Raw genomic sequence first — 23,762 nt, 5'->3', positions numbered from 1 at the left:
ATGGGGGTGTTTCAGCTAAAGACATTAACAGATCATTTTCATTTTTGTGTCTTCGTTTTTAGGTCTTGTGTAGAGTTAGTCAAGTTAGTCTTGTACTATAATACACCTGCTTATGTACAGGAATATAACTACTATAATACTGCCTCCTATGTACAATAATATAACTACAATAATACTGCTCCTATGTACAAGAATATAACTACTATAATACTGCCTCCTATATACAAGAATATAACTACTATAATACTGCTCCTATGTACAAGAATATAACCACTATAATACTGCTCCTATGTACAAGAATATAACTACTATAATACTGCCTCCTATATACAAGAATATAACTACTATAATACTACTCCTATGTACAAGAATATAACTACTATAATACTGCTTCCTAAGTACAAGAATATAACTACTATAATACTACCTCCTAAGTATGAAAATAAAACTACTATAATACTCCCCTGTATATACAAAAATATAACTTCTATAATACTATCTCCTATGTACAAGAATATAACCACTATAATACTGCTCCCTATGCATAAGAATATAACTACTATAATACTGCTTCCTATGTACAAGAAAATAACTACTATAATACTGCCTCCTAAGTATGAAAATAAAACTACTATAATACTCCCCTGTATATACAAAAATATAACTTCTATAATACTATCTCCTATGTACAAGAATATAACTACTATAATACTGCTCCCTATGCATAAGAATATAACTACTATAATACTGCCTCCTATGTATGAAAATAAAACTACTATATTACTGCCCTGTATATACAAGAATATAACTACTATAATACTGCCTCCTATGTAAAAGAATATAACTACTATAATGCTATATCCTATAAGCAAAAATATGGACTTTTTTTGTACTTTATTTATATGTATTTGAAGCATTACTACTAGAAATAGCAATGGCAATTTCTGCATGTGATATTATAAAGTATAGAGTCATTTTTTTCATATTATAGGAGTTTATTTTACATAGTAAAAGTAATAACAGGTTTCTCATCTATGCGACCTTCTTGCTTACTGCCTTGTAGACAATGTCTTTCACAGTCATGACCTGAGAGGTAAAAGGGAGAGATGGTAAATATTAGAAATGTAGGCATGTGATATATAGGTGTCTGCACATACTATATCATGAAATTCAATGAAGTCCATTAATTGCTGAAGAGCTGCCCGTCTATCACCCAAATTCTCTCAAACAGAGTTTAGAACAGTGGTCTCAAAACTGAGGACCTCCAACTGTTCCAATACTACAACTCCCATTGAGTTCAAAGAATGTACACTGCTCAAAAAAACAAAGGGAACATTAAGATAACAAATCCTAGATCTGAATGAATGAATCATATGAAATACTTTCGTCTTTACATAGTTGAATGTGCTGACAACAAAATCACACAAAAATTATCAATGGAAACCAAATTTATCAACCCATGGAGGTCCGGATATGGAGTCACACTCAAAATTAAAGTGGAAAACCACACTACAGGCTGATCCAACTTTATGTAATGTCCTTAAAACAAGTCAAAATGAGGCTCAGTAGTGTGTGTGGCCTCCACGTGCCCGTATGACCACCCTACAACGCCTGGGCATGCTCCTGATGAGGTGGTGGATGGTCTCCTGAGTAGTGTTGAGCGGCATAGGCCATATTCGAATTCGCGAATATATGGACGAATATTCGTCATATTCGCGAATATTCGCATATTTGTAATATTCTCGTTTTATTTTCGCATATGCGAAAATTCGCACACCAGTCTCACACAGTAGTATTAGAGCCTTCTTACACCACATAAGCTGGAAGCAGAGAGGGATGATCACAGTGATGTGTACTGTGAAAAAACAAACAAAAAAAACCCGAATATTCGTAATTACGAATATATAGAGCTATATTCGCGAATATTCGCGAATTCGCGAATATGCGATATTCGCGAATAAAATTCGAATTGCGAATATTCGCGAGCAACACTACTCCTGAGGGATGTCCTCCCAGACCTGGATTAAAACATCCGCCAACTCCTGGACAGTCTGTGGTGCAACGTGGCGTTGGTGGATGGAGCGAGACATGATGTCCCAGATGTGCACAATAGGATTCAGGTCTGGGGAATGGGCGGGCCAGTCCATAGCATCCATGCCTTCCTATTGCAGGAACTGCTGACACACTCCAGCCACATGAGGTCTAGCATTGGCTTGTATTAGGAGGAACTCAGGGCCAACCGCACCAGCATATGATCTTACAAGGGGTCTGAGGATCTCATCTCAGTACCTAATGGCAGTCAGGCTACCTCTGGCAAGAAAATGCCACCACACACCATTACTGACCCACCACCAAACCAGTGAAGCTGGAGGATGTTGCAGGCAGCAGAACATTCTTCATGGCGTCTCCAGACTCTGATACATGTGCTCAGTGTGTACCTGCTTTCATCTGTGAAGAGCATAGGGCGCCAGTGGCAAATTTGCCAATCTTGGTGTTGTCTGGCAAATGCCAAACGTCCTGCACGGTGTTGGGCTGTAAGCACAACCCCCACTTGTGGATGTTGGGCCCTCATACCACCCTCATGGAGTCTGTTTCTGACCATTTGAGTGGACACATGCACATTTGTGGCCTGCTGGAGGTCATTTTGAAGGGCTCTGGCAGTGCTCCTCCTTGCACTAAGGCGGAGGTAACAGTCCTGCTGCTGGGGGGTTGTTGCCCTCCTACGACCTCCTCCACATCTCCTGATGTACTGGCCTGTCTTCTGGTAGCACCTCCATGCTCAGGACACTACACTGACAGACACAGCAAACATTCTTGCCACAGATAGCATTGATTTGCCATCCTGGATGAGCTGCACTCCCTGAGCCACTTGTGTCAGTTGTGGACTCCGTCTCATGCTACCACTAGAGTGAAAGCACCGCCAGCATTCAAAAGTGACCAAAACATCAGCCAGGAAGCATAGGAACTAGAAGTGGTCTGTGGTCTATAATACTGCCCCTATGTACAAGAATAAAACTACTATAATACTGCCCCGTATGTACAAGAAAATAACTACTATAATACTGCTCCTATGTAAAATAATATAACTACTATAATACTGCTTCTATGTACAGGAATATAACCACTATAATAGTGCTCCTATATACAAGAATATAACTACTATAATACTGCTTCTATGTACAAGAATATAACTACTATAATAGTGTCCCTATGTACAAGAAAAGAGCTACTATAATACTGCTCCTATATACAAGAATATAACTACTATTATACTGCTTCTATGTACAAGAATATAACTACTATAATACTACCCCCTATATACAAGAATATAATTACTATAATACTGCTCCTTTATACAAGAATATAACTACTATAATACTGCTATAATATTTATATGTGTGTGTGTGTAGGCCTCTAAATATAATTGTAGGCCCCTATACTGCCCCCATATATAGTTGTAGGCTCCTATACTTCCTCATAGATATTTGCTGGCCCCCATTCTGCCCCTTTATATAGTTGTAGGCCCCTATACTGCGATATATATTGTTATAGGCCTCTTCTCTACCCCCATATAGTTGTAGGCCCCCTCCTCTAAGCCCCCATTTATAGTAGTAGGTAGGCAGCCCCCACAGATATACTGCTATAATATACTTTAATATATATATATATATATATATATTTGTGTGTGTGTGTGTAGGCCTCCATACTGCCTCTATATATAATTGTAGGCCCCTATACTGCCCCCATACATAGTTGTAGGCTCCTATACTGCCCCCATATATAGTTGTAGGCTCCTATACTTCCTCATAGATATTTGTTGGCCCCCATTCTGCCCCTATATATAGTTGTAGACCTCTGTACTGCAATATATATTGTTATAGGCCTCTTCTGTACCCCATATAGTTGTAGGCCCCCTCCTCTAAGCCCCCATTTATAGTAGTAGGTAGGCAGCCCCCACAGATATACTGCCCCAAGTGGCCATACTACCCACCTGCTACAGTGCTCCACTGCTCCTCTGGTCCGGGGTCCGGACCTACTGCTATGGCTGGAATATAAGACCGGAGGAGCAGTGGAGCACTGATGCTGACACTGGCGGTAGTTTAGCACCTCTGTCATACATGTGATTTACGCATTTTGTATAAATATTCCATTACAACATTATTCATCTTTGATCTGTAGATAAAAAAAAACCTTACATTGATTAGGAGATCCCCTGAAAGTTCTGTGACGGAAGTGACGGACTTCAGTTTCCCAACCAGCTTGCCGTCCACAATATTAACCGTGCTCTAGAAGAAACAAAAGTGTCAGCCAGAAGTCACACCCATCAGATAAGACTCATATAGGGACAACGTGACCCGAAAAGAAATGGTACTTCACAGCGCCACATCTGTCACGTGTGGTATTACAGCTCACTCAGATGCAATACCAGACACAATCCAAGCATGGGTGCGGGGCAGTTTCTAGGAAAAAGCTGCCACTTTTTTTTTCGCTATTCTGGACAAACCCTTTAAAATATGACCTTTGGGGTTCTTTACAGGAAAGTACAGGAAATGAAAAACTCTGGGCAAACCTGGCTTATATGATCATATTGGTGATATAGAGTGAACACTTAGAAGAAATGGAATGTCCAGCGCTGATAGATCGGATCAGAGCAGTTTATTGTAAAATGTATCTCAGTACAAGGACATAGTGGACACAGGTGCCGCGTTTTGGCCCACCAAATGGGCCTTAGTCATACCTAATATGACTAAGGCCCATTAGTTGGGCTGAAACGTGTCACCTGTGTCCACTATGTCCTTGTACTGAGATACATTTTACAATAAACTGCTCTGATCCGATCTGTCTGCGCTGGTCATTCCATTTCTTCTAACTACATACATCAGGCGTAGCCCACTCCAGTCCGGGCACTTTGGGCTTTGAGGGAGAGAGCTGGGACTCTGTTTCTACTATTACATAAAGTGAACACTTTACCATGTAGCCGAACTAACTCAGAGGGAATGGGGAGCACAGGATTTGGGATTTTGGCGTAACCCCTTTTGGATATTTTACGGGACAGCTATAAATTAATTATTAGATACAAAAGAAGTGACCAAGTGATGACTTACATACAATCTATATATGTATAAAACTCAGCATGTATGTATGTATGTATGTTTGTGTGTATGTATGTATGTATGTATGTGTGTATGTGTGTATGTATGTATGTGTGTATGTATGTGTGTATGTATGTATGTGTGTATGTGTGTATGTATGTATGTGTGTATGTATGTGTGTATGTATGTGTGTATGTATGTGTGTATGTATGTATGTGTGTATGTATGTGTGTATGTATGTATGTTTGTGTGTGTGTATGTATGTATGTATGTATGCATGTATGTGTGTATGTGTTTATGTATGTTTGTGTGTATGTATGTATGTATGTATGTGTGTATGTGTGTATGTCTGTATGTATGTATGTGTGTATGTATGTGTATGTATGTATGTGTGTATGTATGTGTGTATGTATGTATGTTTGTGTGTATGTATGTATGTATGTATGCATGTATGTGTGTATGTGTTTATGTATGTTTGTGTGTATGTATGTATGTATGTTTGTGTGTATGTATGTATGCATGTATGTGTGTATGTGTTTATGTATGTTTGTGTGTATGTATGTATGTATGTGTGTTTATGTATGTATGTGTGTATGTATGTATGTTTGTGTGTATGTATGTATGTATGTATGTGTGTATGTATGTATGTTTGTGTGTATGTTTGTGTGTATGTATGTATGTATGTATGTGTGTATGTGTGTATGTATGTTTATTTGTGTGTATGTTCCAGCATAACTTCAAAATGGCTGGAGATATTTTGATAAAATTTGCTAAACAGTTACTTACATTATATGTCAACTAAAATATGGTAGAGTTCATTATAGTAGAGTTTAAAGAGTAGCTCCCACCATCCTTTTTTTTTTCTGTCCCTGCCTATTGCCCATCTATCCCTAACCCCCTCCCTGCCTTTAAATTATTTACTATATTAAAAAAATGCCTTTTGTCTGCCTGGTAGTGTGCTCACTTACCAGGCAGACTTCCCCAGCAGGCGCGACGTCACTGATGCCTGCTGGGGCCGACTTCCGCCCTTAGTTCACCTATACAGGGTACCTCCAGCTGTTTCACCACTACAACTCCCAGCTTGCCCAGTGTGTTACGGCGATGGTCGCAGCTGCCGCACATCCCGCTCCCTTGAACCCCGCCGCGCAACCCGCCCCCCCCCCCCCCCCTCCTCCCTTTGGCCGCCCGAAAAAAGACTAAAGTGCAGGGTTAATTCTACCTCACACCGGAAGACCAAATCCTCCTTCAAGGCAATGATCTCCTTACCATGATTTTCTCTCCAGTAAGTGTATTAAATTCTGTCTCTTCCCCGATGTTGAATTCATTACGCAGGACCTTGGTGCCCGTAGTCACCGTCACCACAAAGTGATTTCCATTCTGCTCGATCTGAGTTACACTCTTCATATCTTTTCCAATCTGAATTAAATCATCCGTAATACCTGGAACTAAGAACATTAAAAATCAATCCAAAGGCTCCACAAGGTCCCAGGAAACCTTCAAGGAATTTCTGGACTCTCCAGAGGTGACAGAACCTTTACCATGTTCTTGCTGAGCCCAAGAGAGAACATATTGTAGGCATACATAGGGATTCATGGAAACTCCAACTAAGTATCCTTACTTTCCAAAATAGAAGAAATATGGTTGGTGCCGTATGTGTTAGGAGGTCTGAAAGAGTCTCCATAGACCAGTGTTTCCCAACCGGGGCGCCTCCCACTGGTTCAAAACTACAACTCCCAGCATGCCCGGACAGCCTTTGGCTGTCCGGGCATGCTGGGAGTTGTAGTTTTGCAACAGCTCAAGGTGCCCTGGTTGGGAAACACAGTGCCATAGACTCACAAGGTAACTTTTAGGGTATCTGTACTTTATAGAGGGTCATTCAAGTAAGATAATCATATACTCACTGAAGCCCTCAGACAACATATATGGTGGGATGACAGTGGAGCTCTATACAGATCATCATGAGTATGAGGAGGAACCAGTCTGGTTTTAACTTCTTCACTATCCCAATCAGATGGTCTTTAAAGGGGAACTCCGGTGGAAAACATTAATTTATTTATTTTTTTAAATCAACTTGTGCCAGAAAGTTACAGATTTGTAAATTACTTCGATAAAAAAATCTTCACCCTTCCAGTACTTTTTAGTAGGTGTATGCTACAGAGGAAATTCTTTTCTTTTTGAATTTCTTTTTTGTCTTGTCCACAGTGCTCTCTGCTGATGCCCGTATCATGAACTGTCCAGAGCAGGAGAAAATCCCCATAGCAAACCTATGCTGCTCTGGACAGTACCTAATACACACAGAGGTGTCAGCAGAGAGCACTGTGGACAAGACAAAAAAGAAATTCAAAAAGAAAAGAATTTCCTCTGTAGCATACAGCTGCTTAAATGTCCTGGAGGGGTAAAGATTTTTTTAACAGAAGTAATTTTCAAATCAGTTTAACTTTCCGGCATCAGTTGATTTAAAAAGAACATGTTTTCTACCGGAGTACCCCTTTAAGTCTATCTATCTATCTAATGGGTTACCCAAATAAAACAGCTCTTGCAGATATACTTACCAGGTAAACCAATGTTTCCCAATCTGCGGCTTTCTTTCCAGCTTTTGCCAAACTACAATGTCCATCGTGTCCTGTCAGGGTATGATGGGAGTTGTAGTTTGGCAACAGCTGGAGAGCTGCCGGTTCAGGAACATATAGGGGAACAGTATGTTACTGTTGCGAATGCTACTAATATTCCAGCAATATACATCAATCCAGAGGTATTATTTATGACTTTTATACAATTTTAGGACACAAAATAACTATTATAATTAGATATATAATTTTATAATTGGCCATTAAATCAGAGAAATGATTTACTTGCCTTTTGCACCCTGCATCCTGGTCTAAGGCTAGTGATATCACTGAATGTGCACTCGGCTACTGAGGATCTTGGGTAAAGGAAGCTCTGCTCCTGGCTGCCTAAGCTTTAATACTCCCTTAGGGTGCGTTCACATTGTGAGTATTTGCTGCTGCAGATTTTGCTGCCTATTGACTTCAATGGGAAGCGAAATCTGCTAAAGCAAATCTGCAGCAGAAAATACGCACGTGTGAACACACCCTAAGGTTACGTTCACACAAGCGGACCCACAGCTTATTTTACGCTGCAGATTCACCGCTGAAGGACCCCTGCATGGTGGCTTTACATGTGCCTGCTTGGAGCGGCAATACCCGCAGTATACTCGCATATCGTGGCAGCTCTCGGCCTAGCTCATGGAGCAGGGGGAGTGGCCACGATGTGTGCGAGTACACTGCGTAAGCGCGACAATTCGCACATCGCAGTGTGTCTGCTTGTAGCGGCGTATTGCCGCTCCGAACAAGCACATGTAAAGCCACCATGCAGCGGATCTGAAGGGTAAAATACGCTGTGGGTCCGCTCGTGTGAATATACCCTTAGGGTACGTTCCCACTTGTCGTATATGCAGTGTACGCTGCATAAAATCTGCAGCAGCAGCGGGAAATATGCTGCATATTCCTCGCTCACCATACACACAAGGCTTTCCGGTGGCAGCCCTATGTATGTAGTGAGTTTTGGAGGCGAGGCTGTGTGCCGGCGTGAGTGTGTTGCACGGCTCTGCCTCCAAAACTCACTACACACATAGGGCTGCTGCCGGAAAGCCTTGTGTGTATGGTGAGCGAGGGATACGAGGCGTATTTCCCACTGCTGCAGATTTTGTGCAGCATGAAATAAGCTGCGTATATGCCAGGTGGGAACGTACCCTCAGGTGCGTTCACACCTGCGTATTTTCTGCTGCAGATTTGCATCAGCAGATTGTGCTTCCCATTGAAGTCAATGGGCAGCAAAATCTGCACCAGCAAATACGCAGCAGAAATATGTGAACGTACCCTTATTGACCAACCTCTCCACCGCTAAATTCCATTCTCCTTCTCCATTTCATTCAATGTCATTGTCACTTACCAATCTCTTTCATGAAAGCCTCAAAATTTTCATGGGACTGCAGCTCATAGGTTCCAGCGAAAGACATTCTGGGGAAAGCTCCTTAGCTATAAAGCAAGTGTAAGAGAGAGAGAGATAGAATGCAGGAGAGCTGGAGCAGACCTGGAGCTTAAATGTATTTATTTATCAGAGTGATGTCATCGCCGCCTATATAACTCCGTTCAAACATTAACTTTTGTCATGCAGAGCAATGGCGATGCTGACCACAATGTAATAGCTACTAGTGATAAGAAGCACTACAAAGCCAACCCTATAAGGAGGTAAAAAAATCTTCTGGCTTTATAAGGAGATAGAGGTAAAGGCCAGAGTCTTACAAGACATCATTGTGCGGTGTGGTACATAGTGTGGCCATTTATATATCTATTATCAGCGTTTTTTCACTTCTCGATACATCAAACCACAACAACTATATGAGCTTGTTAAAAATTACCTGTCACCAAATAAACTTTTGTAAAATAACTCAGGCTCTGTTCCCTAACTACTTATTACTCCCCTCCAACCCTTAAAAAACATTTTAGAGCTTTAAAAAGCTGTGTATCTTACCTTTCTTCTTGCTCACATAGTGCAATCTCCCATCAGGAGAAAGTGAGAACTGCATAGGTTCAAAATGTACAGGACAGTTCACACAGTCAAGTAGTGACACACCAGTCATCATTAGCTCAGGAACCTTTCTGTACGGTTTCTCTGGCCCACTCTCCTCATTCCACAACTGCCAAAAATATGGGAAGTCTCCTCCCAAAATAATCTCTATCTCAAACTCGGCACACACCTCCAGCTTATGGCTTACTGTCCCATAACAGGTTTCAAAGTCAATTAGAACAGTCTTACCAGGCTCTGGTTGGGTCTTCACAAATGGTATTATGTCCGGCATGACTCTGTATACAGCCTGGTGATAGTCCAGATCCAAAACAGTGGGTTTCCACCCACCAGTAACTTACGGGTCCTCACATTCATCTTGGCGACAACCGGTTGCTGTCCACGTTGGTTGCTCCTAGCAGCGACATTTCAATGTCGACCCTTTTTTCAAAACAAACACCTGTTGCGCAGGTGGCCCGTCCACCTGTCTCCTTAGCTGAGAGAGTGCTCACTTGCTTGACGCGATCCATTGCCCCTAGCAAAGCTTTCACCACAGGCTCAGTCCAGCTCTTGTACTCCACAGCTGGGCTTGTCTAACTTGCAACATGCAGGGTGGGTTGCTCCTAGCAACAACTTTACTGCAACTCGACCGTTGGTTGCTCTTAGCAACATGCTGCCCGCATCCTCCACCAATTGTGAGGATTTCTCCCTGGGGATAGCTCTGGGATCGTCCTTGACACCGCCACAGGACACGTTTCCACTTCAATAAACTGGCAAACAGCTTTATAAGACAGGTTGCAGGACAAAGAAAAACATAACACGGGAACAAAACAATACCCCAGACTGTCCAGTCACTAACTAAACAATCCAGCATGCCCTAACTATCAACTGGTGGGCTTTTCCTGGCCAGTTAAACGTATGCCTCCTGCAACCTTCTACTCACTGTTCACACACAGCGTTTGCAACCTCTTGCTGTGTGTCTCGTCCACATCATTCTTTTTGGGGCCTCTCACAGATCGGGCTGTTTGTTCCTCAGCAAGACCCCTGCCTTTCCCTACAGCCACCTTGCTGTCTTCTAGGGACACACTCCCCCTTTCTGCCACCTCATTAATTAGGCCACAGGTTTCTCCAGGGTTACCCAGGGACATGCACCCTTTTTTTTGCCACACTAAATATATATTTAACTAAACTAATATGGGGCATGGAACATCTTAGCTATGAGGAGTGATTAAAGGAGTTACAATTGTTTAGTCTTGAGAAGAGACATTTAAGGGGGGATATGATAAACGTATATAAGTATATAAATGGCCCATACAAAAAATATGGAGAAAAACTGTTCCAGGTTAAACCCCCCCAAAGGACGAGGGGGCACTCCCTCCGTCTGGAGAAGAAAAGGTTTAGTCTAAAGGGGCGACACACCTTCTTTACCGTGAGGACTGTGAATTTATGGAACGGTTTACCTCAGGAACTGGTCACAGCAGGAACAATTAACAGCTTTAAAACAGGGTTAGATACATTCCTGGAACAAAATAACATTAATGCTTATGCAGAATTATAAAACTACATCCCTTTCCCTTATCCCCTTACACCCTTCACTTCAATTCCCTGGTTGGACTTGATGGACGTATGTCTTTTTTCAACCATACTAACTATGTAACTATATATATATATATATATATATATATATATATATATATATGTGTGTGTGTGTGTGTGTGTGTGTGTATAATTTTGTAGCCTTTGGTGCCCTGATTCCAATGCTGTTTTTATTTTATTGCTCTACCTTTCCATTCCTGAGATAGGGAATTATTTCAAAAAGACATGTGAATACTAAGCTCTTGGGGGGAGTGAATCTGAATCACACCCCTCAGCCTGAATCCTGTCTCCTCAGCCTAATATTAAACCAACCCCCTCCCCCCCCCAAGTCTGCATCATGCCCCCTCAACCCCTGAGCCTAGTATTCACACCCATTTTTTAAATTAAATGTCCGGCAGGTCTTTTCTTTTTTGTGTGCCGTCTGATCCAGATGAAGCAGTCGATCCACACACCGGCAGTGCATGACGTTGCATGGTTAATTTTTACTCCTGCGAGTATACTGTATATTAGAATCAGAGGCTATAAAATGGTAAACAACAACTAAGGCGGAGATTTATTAAAACCTGTCCAAAGGAAAAGTTGCCGAGTTGCCCATAGCAACCAATCAGATCTTTTCTTTTGTTTTTGATAAGGCCTCTGAAATATGAAAGAAGTGATCTGATTGGTTGCTATGGGCAACTCAGCCACTTTTCCTCTGGACACGTTTCGATAAATCTCCTCCAAAGAACATGAAAAAAAAAATACAAATTTAGAGGTTGAAAGTAGACGGATTTACATAACTTTAGCGATCTATTGTACTGAAGGAAAATATTTCTACAAGCATAATTAACTCCATGATAATGATAATAGTGATAATAATAATAAGGATAATAATATTTGTTTGAATAAAACTTTTTTTTAAATTTTATAACATTAACATAATTACTAATTTTCTCACCTCTGTCCTCATATCCCATCCTCATATCCCACCCTCATATTACATTCTCACATTCCGTCCTCACATCCCGTCCTCATATCCCACCCTCATATTACATTCTTATATCCCGTCCTCACATCCCGTCCTCATATCCTGCTCTCATATCCTGTCCTCACATCCTGTACATATATTACATTCTCATATCCTGTCCTCATATCTCGTCCTCACATCCTGTCCTCATATCCTGACTTCATATGCCAACCTCATATCCCTACCTCATGTCTCATACTCATATCCCTTCCTCAGGTTGGGCTAAGTTGTGATGAAGAAATTATATGTAGAAAATAGAAGGGGGCTTGGCCTTGTGGGGACGTGGCCTTGTGGGAGGTGGTGTGACTTGCAAGCCGGACTGATGCACAAAAAAGAGTCACAAATAGAAGAGGGTGTTTTTGGCCTTCAGCTGAAACAAATAAAGGACCTAAGTTGAAGGGGCGTGGCTTGTGGGAGGAAAGAGGCTTTCTGTAGGGGTGTGACTTGCAAACTGGACCAACACACTCACTGGCAGATGCAGAGTGGAGCTCATAGAGTAAGGTAAAGGAAGTCCCATAGACTTGCATAAGACTTTACACAAAAACCGTGACCCTAGCAAATGGGGGTGGGTTAGGCATAATTCAACTATACTATACTTTTATTTGATCTATAGGTAACATGTACCAATATCTCTAGAAGTTTGGAAGTGATGCTTGATCATACACACATACACACACACACACGCACACCCATAGCAATCAATCAGATCGCTTCTTTCGTTTTGCAGAGGTTGCTATGGGCAACTCAGCAACTTTTCCTCTGGGCAGGTTTTGATAAATCCCCCTATTGAGATATATATATATATATATATATATATATATATATATATATATATATAACCATAAAGGTTTTTGCAGCACTACTTAGCTTTCTAAGAAAAGACAGTGGGGTGCCAGCTCCCAGGGAACTTGATCAGAGCTCCATAGTTAATCCATCAAAGAAATGGTGCAGCACTCCATACAAAAATCCAAGGTGCAAAAGGTTTTATTCACTCCATATCAGAAGCAACGTTTCAGATCACACAGGATCCTTTTTCAAGCTCACACAAACACACATTAAGGGGTAATATATACCCATGTGAAACAATCCAATCAAAATATAATAATTAAAGTGCTAATTAGTAAAAAATTACATATAGTGTGTATTTAGTGAACCATATCATAAATATAAAAAATATAAAAACAATAGTGAACAATATAAATAAAGTGCTCTCTTGTGTATTAAAATCAGTTAAAAAAGCTTGAAAATAATTAGAAATAGTACAATCACATGTTTCCTAATACATAATTGTACTCATGTGTTAACAACGCAAACATAAATCATATATGATAATAGTGAGAAGTAGGAACGCTCACCTGTCCTATTTTGGAATGGCGTCGGTAAGCGTGGGGGAATCTGTACTGCGCAGGTGCAGAAAGTTCCGATGGAGTCCGTGCAGGGAAGTCAGCTGACTCTCCCGATCACGTGACCTATAATATTGAACTATTCTGAATCACATGACTGTTGTCATGGTGAGAAGCGACGCCAACGTTCGCTCTCTCCATGATTCTCAGTCAGGTTGTTCTAATCAATGTGTTGTATGCAGGGGGATAAGCCACATCATTCTAATTGAAATTGTGATAAAATAATAAAGATATGTTTAGTTATGTGCAATACTATATATATATAGGAAATACTATGTGATACTTATGTAAGATTGTCGGGGTGGAAAAGACCGGACCTATCTGGGTAACACTGTGCACATCAGGGGTATAGAGAATATGTTAAACAAGTTATTAATAAGTGAATAGTAGAGAAAATATAAAAAGGATAAATAGAAAATAATCATAACAAAAAATAATAAAAAATATAAAAAAATCGTAAAATAAAAAACTAACATAATAAATATAATGTTATAGACCCTCTGAGTCATAGGTGACATGGGTCTCTCAAATTGTATCAAGGGGACCGTATAAGGGACTCCCTAATAACTACTCCTGGCACCATGGGACCTGCGTCAAGGGGCACACTATAAATGAATCCCTCGATGCCAGTCAAAGGAGGAAGCCCCAGAACTAGGCCGCTAGACCCCTGTCTAGGGTCTCCAACTGTCACGATTCGGCTGGCAGGAGTTGGATCCTCTGTGCCAGAGAGGGATTGGCGTGGACCGTGCTAGTGGACCGGTTCTAAGTTACTACTGGTATTCACCAGAGCCCGCCGCAAAGCGGGATGGTCTTGCAGCAGCGGTAGTAACCAGGTCGTATCCACTAGCAACGGCTCAACCTCTCTGACTGCTGAAGATAGGCGCGGTACAAGGGAGTAGACAAGAGCAAGGTCGGACGTAGCAGAAGGTCGGGGCAGGCAGCAAGGATCGTAGTCAGGGGCAATGGCAGGAGGTCTGGAACACAGGCTAGGAACACACAAGGAAACGCTTTCACTGGCACAATGGCAACAAGATCCGGCGAGGGAGTGCAGGGGAAGTGAGGTATAAATAGGGAGTGCACAGGTGAACACACTAATTGAACCAACTGCGCCAATCAGCGGCGCAGTGGCCCTTTAAATCGCAGAGACCCGGCGCGCGCGCGCCCTAGGGAGCGGGTCCGCGCGCGCCGGGACAGGACCGACGGAGAGCGAGTCAGGTACGGGAGCCGGGGTGCGCATCGCGAGCGGGCGCCACCCGCATCGCGAATCGCATCCCGGCTGGGAGAGGAATCGCAGCGCACCCGGTCAGCAGATCTGACCGGGGCGCTGCAGTTGCGAGGATGTTGCGAGCGCTCCGGGGAGGAGCGGGGACCCGGAGCGCTCGGCGTAACAGTACCCCCCCCCTTGGGTCTCCCCCTCTTCTTGGAGCCTGAGAACCTGAGGACCAGACTTTTGTCTAGGATGTTGTCCTCAGGTTCCCAGGATCTCTCTTCTGGACCACAGCCCTCCCAATCAACCCAAAAATTTTTTTTTCCTCTGACCGTCTTGGAGGCCAGTATCTCCTTCACGGAGAAGATGTCAGAAGAGCCGGAAACAGGAGTGGGAGAAACAAGTTTGGGAGAGAAACGGTTGATGATGAGAGGTTTAAGGAGAGAGACATGGAAGGCATTGGGAATACGAAGAGAAGGAGGAAGAAGGAGTTTGTAAGAGACAGGATTAATCTGGCACAAGACTTTGAAAGGACCAAGATAGCGTGGGCCCAGTTTGTAACTGGGGACACGAAAGCGGACATATTTAGCGGAGAGCCATACCTTGTCTCCGGGAGCAAAAATGGGGGGAGTTCTTCTTTTCTTATCGGCAAACCTTTTCATGCGAGATGAAGCCTATAGAAGAGAATTTTGGGTCTCTTTCCATATGGTGGAAAGATCACGAGTCACTTCATCCACAGCGGGCAAACCAGAGGGCAAGGGAGTAGGGAGGGGGGGAAGAGGGTGACGGCCGTACACCACGAAAAATGGGGATTTAGCAGAAGATTCAGAGACTCTGAAGTTGTATGAGAATTCGGCCCATGGTAGAAGATCTGCCCAGTCATCCTGGCGGGAGGAAACAAAATGCCGTAAATAGTCACCCAGAACCTGATTAATTCTTTCAACTTGCCCATTGGATTGAGGATGATAAACAGAAGAGAAGTTTAATTTAATCTTGAGTTGTTTACAGAGGGCCCTCCAGAATTTTGACACGAATTGGACGCCTCTATCCGAGACGATCTGCGTGGGCAAACCGTGAAGACGAAAAATGTGTACAAAAAATTGTTTTGCCAACTGAGGCGCTGAAGGAAGACCAGGAAGAGGAATAAAATGTGCCATCTTGGAAAATCGATCAATGACCACCCAAACAACAGTGTTGCCACGGGATGGGGGTAGGTCTGTAATAAAGTCCATACCAATCAGAGACCAAGGCTGTTCGGGGACAGGCAGAGGATGAAGGAGACCAGCAGGCTTCTGGCGAGGAGTCTTATCCCGGGCACAGACAGTACAGGCCCGCACAAAATCAACAACATCCGTTTCCAGAGTCGGCCACCAATAGAAACGAGAGATGAGTTGCAAGGACTTTTTGATGCCCGCATGGCCTGCGAGGTGGGAGGAGTGACCCCATTTGAGAATCCCGAGACGTTGGCGTGGAGAAACGAAGGTCTTGCCTGATGGAGGCTGGAGAAGTGGAAATCAGACAGTCAGGAGGAATGATGTGTTGCGGAGAGACCTCTACTTCCGAGGCATCCGAGGAACGAGAGAGAGCATCGGCCCTAATGTTCTTGTCGGCAGGGCGAAAATGAATTTCAAAGTTAAAACGGGCAAAGAACAACGACCACCTGGCCTGGCGAGGATTCAGCCGTTGGGCAGACTGGAGATAGGAGAGATTCTTGTGATCAGTGTATATAATAACTGAATATTTTGATCCCTCCAGAAGATGCCTCCATTCCTCAAGTGCCAATTTAATGGCCAGTAGTTCTCGATCCACGATGGAGTAGTTCCTCTCCGCCGGAGAGAAGGTCCTAGAAAAAAAACCACAAGTAACAGCATGCCCGGAAGAATTTTTTTGTAGAAGGACCGCTCCAGCTCCCACTGAGGAGGCATCAACCTCCAATAGGAAGGGTTTAGATGGGTCAGGTCTGGAGAGCACGGGAGCAGAAGAAAAGGCAGACTTGAGCCGTTTAAATGTGTCTTCCGCTTGGGGAGACCAGGACTTAGGATTGGCATTCTTCTTGGTTAAAGCCACGATAGGCGCCACAATAGTGGAAAAATGTGGAATGAATTGTCTGTAATAATTGGCGAACCCCAAAAAACGTTGGATAGCACGGAGTCCGGAGGGGCGTGGCCAATCTAAGACGGCAGAGAGTTTATCTGGGTCCATTTGTAGTCCCTGGCCAGAGACCAAGTATCCTAGGAAAGGAAGAGATTGACATTCAAACAGACATTTCTCCATTTTGGCATAAAGTTGATTGTCTCGAAGTCTCTGAAGAACCATGCGGACATGCTGGCGGTGTTCTTCTAAGTTGGCAGAAAAAATCAGAATATCGTCCAGATACACAACAACACAGGAATATAAAAGATCACGGAAAATTTCATTAACAAAGTCTTGGAAGACAGCAGGGGCGTTGCACAGGCCAAAGGGCATGACCAGATACTCAAAGTGTCCATCTCTGGTGTTAAATGCGGTTTTCCATTCGTCCCCCTCCCTGATGCGGATGAGATTATAAGCACCTCTTAAGTCCAGTTTGGTAAAGATGTGGGCACCTTGAAGGCGATCAAAGAGTTCTGAGATAAGAGGTAGGGGGTAGCGGTTCTTTACCGTGATTTTATTAAGTTTGCGGTAGTCAATGCAAGGACGTAGGGAGCCATCTTTTTTGGACACAAAGAAAAATCCAGCTCCGGCAGGAGAGGAGGATTTGCGGATAAACCCCTTTTTTAAATTTTCCTGGATGTATTCAGACATAGCAAGAGTCTCTGGGGCGGACAGAGGATAAATTCTGCCCCGGGGTGGAGTAGTGCCCGGGAGGAGGTCAATAGGACAGTCATAAGGCCTGTGAGGAGGTAAAGTCTCAGCTTGCTTTTTGCAAAATACGTCAGCATAGTCCATATAAGCCTTAGGGAGACCGGTTACAGGAGGAACCACAGGGTCACGGCAGGGAGTACTGGGAACCGGTTTAAGACAGTCCTTGAGACAAGAAGTACCCCAGCTCTTGATCTCTCCTGTGGACCAATCAAGGGTTGGGGAATGGCGTTGAAGCCACGGTAGTCCAAGGAGAATTTCGGAAGTGCAATTGGAGAGGACCAAAAACTCAATTTTTTCGTGATGAGATCCGATGCACATTAGGAGGGGTTCCGTGCGGTAACGCACGGTACAGTCCAATCTTTCATTGTTAACACAATTGATGTAGAGGAGTCTGGCGAGACTGGTCACCGGGATGTTGAACTTGTTGATGAGAGAGGCCAAAATAAAATTTCCTGCAGATCCGGAATCCAAGAAGGCCATAGTAGAGAAGGAGAAGGTAGAGGCAGATATCCGCACAGGCACAGTAAGGCGTGGAGAAGCAGAGTTGACACCAAGAACTGTCTCACCTTTGTGCGGAGTCAGCGTACGTCTTTCCAGGCGGGGAGGACGGATAGGACAATCCTTCAGGAAGTGTTCGGTACCGGCACAGTACAGGCAAAGATTCTCCATGCGGCGTCGTGTCCTCTCTTGAGGTGTCAAGCGAGACCGGTCAACTTGCATAGCCTCCACGGCGGGAGGCACAGGAACGGATTGCAGAGGACCAGAGGAGAGAGGAGCCGGGGAGAAAAAACGCCTCGTGCGAACAAAGTCCATATCCTGGCGGAGCTCCTGACGCCTTTCGGAAAAACGCATGTCAATGCGAGTGGCTAGATAAATGAGTTCATGCAGGTTAGCAGGAATTTCTCGTGCGGCCAGAACATCTTTAATGTTGCTGGATAGGCCTTTTTTAAAGGTCGCGCAGAGGGCCTCATTATTCCAGGATAATTCGGAAGCAAGAGTACGGAATTGGATGGCGTACTCGCCAACGGAAGAATTACCCTGGACCAGGTTCAGCAGGGCAGTCTCAGCAGAAGAGGCTCGGGCAGGTTCCTCAAAGACACTTCGAATTTCCGAGAAGAAGGAGTGTACAGAGGCAGTGACGGGGTCATTGCGGTCCCAGAGCGGTGTGGCCCATGACAGAGCTTTCCCAGACAGAAGGCTGACTACGAAAGCCACCTTAGACCTTTCAGTAGGAAACTGGTCCGACATCATCTCCAAGTGCAGGGAACATTGTGAAAGAAAGCCACGGCAAAACTTAGAGTCCCCATCAAATTTATCCGGCAAGGATAGTCGTAGGCCGGAAGCGGCCACTCGCTGCGGAGGAGGTGCAGGAGCTGGCGGAGGAGATGATTGCTGAAGCTGTGGTAGTAGTTGCTGTAGCATCACGGTCAGTTGAGACAGCTGGTGGCCTTGTTGCGCTATCTGTTGCGACTGCTGGGCAACCACCGTGGTGAGGTCGGCGACATCTGGCAGTGGAACTTCAGCGGGATCCATGGCCGGATCTACTGTCACGATTCGGCTGGCAGGAGGTGGATCCGTGCTAGTGGACTGGTTCTAAGTTACTACTGGTATTCACCAGAGCCCGCCGCAAAGCGGGATGGTCTTGCAGCGGCGGTAGTAACCAGGTCATATCCACTAGCAACGGCTCAACCTCTCTGACTGCTGAAGATAGGCGCGGTACAAGGGAGTAGACAAGAGCAAGGTCGGACGTAGCAGAAGGTCGGGGCAGGCAGCAAGGATCGTAGTCAGGGGCAACGGCAGGAGGTCTGGAACACAGGCTAGGAACACACAAGGAAACGCTTTCACTGGCACAATGGCAACAAGATCCGGCGAGGGAGTGCAGGGGAAGTGAGGTATAAATAGGGAGTGCACAGGTGAACACACTAATTGAACCAACTGCGCCAATCAGCGGCGCAGTGGCCCTTTAAATCGCAGAGACCCGGCGCGCGCGCGCCCTAGGGAGCGGGGCCGCGTGCGCCGGGACAGGACCGACGGAGAGCGAGTCAGGTATGGGAGCCGGGTTGCGCATCGCGAGCGGGCGCCACCCGCATCGCGAATCGCATCCCGGCTGGGAGAGGAATCGCAGCGCACCCGGTCAGCAGATCTGACCGGGGCGCTGCAGTTGCGAGGATGTTGCGAGCGCTCCGGGGAGGAGCGGGGACCCAAAGCGCTCGGCGTAACACCAACCACCATAGCCCAATATTGGAGCGCGCCTGCTATTTCAGTAGTGATGTATCAGACTGGATTGGTCCCCTATTTTTTTATAAAAAATTTTTTCGTTAGGAAATGATTACAATATAACTAAAAGAGGAAAAAATTGTAAAAAAGGGAAAAAATGAAATTAAAAAAATTAACGAAAAAAATGAGAGGAATAAAAGGTGAAGGTAACAGATCTCTTTCCCAAGATGTGTCATCAGGTTATCTCATAATGGCCCGTCAAGTGCATCACGACAAAAAATTATTATTAAAACAAGATATTATTTTTATTTATATTAAGGTGAGGTGGCAATTCACCCTGAACACAAAGGACATTATAAAATTGTTATAACAATATAACATCAATTTACATAATTTAATAGAAATGTTTAGACAGATGAAGCATTCCTCCTCCTCCTTTCAAATCCGGTTTCATATTCCACCTATAATGAAAGAAAAAGAAAAAAATATATATAAGTAAAAAAACATTTTTCATAAAAAAAGTAAAGAAATACAGAAATTAATAAATAATAAATTTAATGTGTGTCTATTACTCATATATTTCCGGGCAGACCTAGGAATTATATCATGGATAGACTAAACGATATTAAACTCCACGTTTAGTCCCTTCGGGCAAAGTGAATCCAATTGATGGATCCCCCATAGTTCTCTTTTGCAAAGTAAGGCAAGTCTATCACCTCCTCTTGTAGGTATTGGCACAAAATCCATAGCTATAAATCTTATATCATTCTCCGTGTGTCCAGCTTCTGTACAATGCTTGGACACAGGGAAATCTAGCCTCTTTTTTTTCTACTGCTGTACCTATGATTATTTAATCTCACCCTGAGACTCCAGGTGGTTTGACCTACATATATCCGTTTGCAAGGACAAATTAATATATATACCACCCATGTCGAGTCACATGTAAGAAAGTGTTTTAGATTATAAATTTTGCCGGTACCTGGGTGTGTAAAAGTTGGTCCTTTAGACATCAATCTGCAATTCACGCATGAGAGACACGGGAAGGATCCCAGTCTTCTAGATGTTAAAAAGGTTTGTCTTAGTTTCTTTTCACTTTTAACTTCAGAATGTACTAACCTATCTCTCAAATTACGTGACCTGCGATATGACATAATTGGTCTAGATGTAAACTCTTCTATATTAGGATAACTCCTGCTCAAGATATACCAATGCTTGTTTAAGATTTTTGAGATAGAACCACTTTTGGTGTTATATGTTGAGGTAAAGGGAATTCTTTTCATCGGATGTCTCATCTTGGTTTATAGAGTGCTTTCTCTGTCCAGAGTCTCCACTCTATTTCTATGTTCATCAATAAGATGTTTGGGATATTTACGTATTATAAATTTGGATGTCATGTGATCGAGAGACTCTTTCATAGCTTCTTCCTCTTTTACTATCCGTTTCACCCTCAGCATTTGGCCGAATGGCAGTGAATTGACCATCTGCCGAGGGTGACAACTCTGGAAATGTAATAGTGTATTTTTGTCTGTTGGTTTGACATAGAGTCATGTATGTAACTGGTTATCTTTTTTGACCACCAGGACATCCAAAAAACTCACACTATCTGAGGACTAAATTGAATATTGTCATCAATTGTATTTAGGAAGGTATGAAATGCTTGGCGTTCTTCCAACGTACCCTCCCACAGGAGGAAGATGTCATCGATATATCTCCACCATCCCAGACATTGTCTGAAATGGTGGAATAGATAGACGACATCTTCCTCCATGGCAGCCATGTACAGATGAGCGTACATTGGCGCTACGTCAGTCCCCATGGCGGTTCCGATTAACTGTAAATAATATTGTTCATCAAATAAAAAATAATTATTGGTAAGAATTAATTCCAATAACTGTAAAAGAAAATTTTGAACCGCCATGGGGAACACAGAAGCAGCCAATGTTTTGCAAATGCTTGAAAGCTTTCAGAGAAACAGGAGACGGTGGTAAATATATCTTCTCAAGAACTTACTAATGCTCAAATCTCTATGCTATCAAAAGGACTTTCATTTTGTCCATTAGAAAATTGTGATTGGTTTAATCTTGAATGTGATGTAAAGGCTTTTTTCCGAAGACTTAAACTGAAAATTTGGTTTAGTAACCAAGATGGTTGTATAGGTCCTGATAGGACACAGGTTACAGATGGTGTCATGCACCTGGCAGATTTTGATCTCTTTAGCAAGAGCTCATTTAATCTGCCAGTGGTATCACATCCTCTGGAAACTTATATGGATTTGGTGAAACAAGATATAGAACAACTTAGAGATCAAAGTCCTGGTGAAGTTAGATTGAGAAATAATCTTACTAGAGATGAAAGAACAGCTATAGAGGAGCTAGTCCATAACCATGACCTCACCATAAAACCTGCAGACAAGGGGGGTGGGGTCGTGGTTATGGACACCATGGATTACAAAAAAGAAGTATTTAGACAGTTGTCAGACTCCTTTACTTACTGCAAATTGGATCATGATCCCAAAATGGAAATCCTGAGGAAATGAACTTCTGTTGTGGAACAAGCATTTAATGATAGCCTGATAGACGAGAATCTATGTGAATTTTTGGTAGTTAGGCATCCAGTTACTCCGGTGCTGTATGTCTTACCAAAGATTCACAAGTCCCTTACCTCACAAGGCCCATTGTATCAGGTCGGTGAAGTATCTTGAGTAATGCCTCCAAGTTATTGGATAAAGTCCTGAGACCCTTTGTATTCACATCTAGATCCTATATCAAAGACACCAATGATTTTCTGACAAAAATACGTAACATACCAATTTCGGAACATACCTTATTGGGGTCTTTTGATATAGTGAGTCTATACACTTCAATTAGTCATGCTAAAGGCCTAGAAGCCATTCGCAAAACATTGGCTGCTTCTGTGTTCCCCATGGTGGTTCAAAATTTTCTTTTACAGTTATTGGAATTAATTCTGACCAATAATAATTTTTATTTGATGAACAATATTATTTACAGTTAATCGGAACCGCCATGGGGACTAACGTAGCGCCAATGTACGTTAATCTGTACATGGCTGCCATGGAGGAAGATGTCGTCTATCTATCCCACCATTTCAGATCATGTCTGGGATGGTGGAGATATATCGACGACATCTTCCTCCTGTGGGAGGGTACGTTGGAAGAACTCCAAGCATTTCATACCTTCCTTAACCCCTTAAGGACCAGGCCATTTTACACCTTAAGGACCAGAGCGTTTTTTGCAATTCTGACCACTGTCACTTTAAACATTAATAACACCCTTTAGGTGTTTCACAGGAAAAGCAGCAAAGTGAAGGAGAAAATTGACAATCTTCATTTTTTACACTCGCATGTTCTTGTAGACCCAATTTTTGAATTTTTACAATTGGTAGAAAGGAGAAAATTTTTACATGTATTTGAAACCCAATTTCTCTCGAGTAAGCACATACCTCATATGTCTATGTTAATTGTTCGGCGGGTGCAGTAGAGGGCTCAGAAGGAAGGAGCGACAAATGGTTTTTGGGGGGCATGTCACCTTTAGGAAGCCCCTATGGTGCCAGGACAGCAAAAAAAAACCACATGGCATACCATTTTGGAAACTAGACCCCTCGGGGAATGTAACAAGGGGTAAAGTGAACCTTAATACCCCACAGGTGATTCACGACTTTTGCATATGTAAAAAAAAAAAAAAAATGTTTTACCTAAAATGCTTTGTTTCCCAAAAATTTTACATTTTTAAAAAGGAAAATAGCAGAAAATACCCCCCAAAATTTGAAGCCCAATTTCTTCTGATTCAGAAAACACCCCATATGGGGGTGAA

At 43.1% G+C, this 23,762-nt stretch overlaps 1 protein-coding gene across 3 annotated transcripts; it reads right to left on the bottom strand.

Annotated features, from left to right (window-relative positions):
- Positions 1-977: 977 nt before the first annotated feature.
- On the bottom strand, positions 978-12,610 carry LOC130339856 (fatty acid-binding protein 1, liver-like). 3 transcript variants are annotated; one of them, XM_056554117.1, is made up of 5 exons: positions 12,447-12,610; positions 9,045-9,130; positions 6,360-6,538; positions 4,197-4,286; positions 978-1,086 (listed from the first exon to the last, which is right to left on the bottom strand). In XM_056554117.1, exons 2-5 carry the CDS (start codon positions 9,109-9,111, stop codon positions 1,033-1,035), a joined length of 390 nt encoding a protein of 129 aa, XP_056410092.1. In that variant the 5' UTR covers positions 9,112-9,130; positions 12,447-12,610; the 3' UTR covers positions 978-1,032. The 3 variants fall into 3 exon arrangements, with proteins under 3 accessions (XP_056410092.1, XP_056410093.1, XP_056410073.1); XM_056554118.1 differs by lacking the exon at positions 12,447-12,610 and adding an exon at positions 11,079-11,139; XM_056554098.1 differs by lacking the exons at positions 9,045-9,130; positions 12,447-12,610 and adding an exon at positions 9,627-10,527.
- Positions 12,611-23,762: the final 11,152 nt, after the last annotated feature.

This window comes from Hyla sarda, chromosome 1 (genome assembly GCF_029499605.1).
Source record: "Hyla sarda isolate aHylSar1 chromosome 1, aHylSar1.hap1, whole genome shotgun sequence".
In the NCBI taxonomy this organism is placed as follows: domain Eukaryota; kingdom Metazoa; phylum Chordata; class Amphibia; order Anura; family Hylidae; genus Hyla; species Hyla sarda.
This window is presented reverse-complemented; position numbering and strand designations above follow the sequence as displayed.

Bases quoted from the DNA above. Each gene is read 5' to 3' on its own strand.
- LOC130339856 (XM_056554098.1), bottom strand. From the start codon at position 9,954: ATGCCGGACATAATACCATTTGTGAAGACCCAACCAGAGCCTGGTAAG. The intron at 4,287-6,359 runs GTAAGGAGATCA...TGTTTCTTCTAG, and splicing joins TTACTGGAGAGAAAATCATG to AGCACGGTTAATATTGTGGA. The intron at 1,087-4,196 runs GTAAGGTTTTTT...TTTACCTCTCAG, and splicing joins CAGGGGATCTCCTAATCAAT to GTCATGACTGTGAAAGACAT.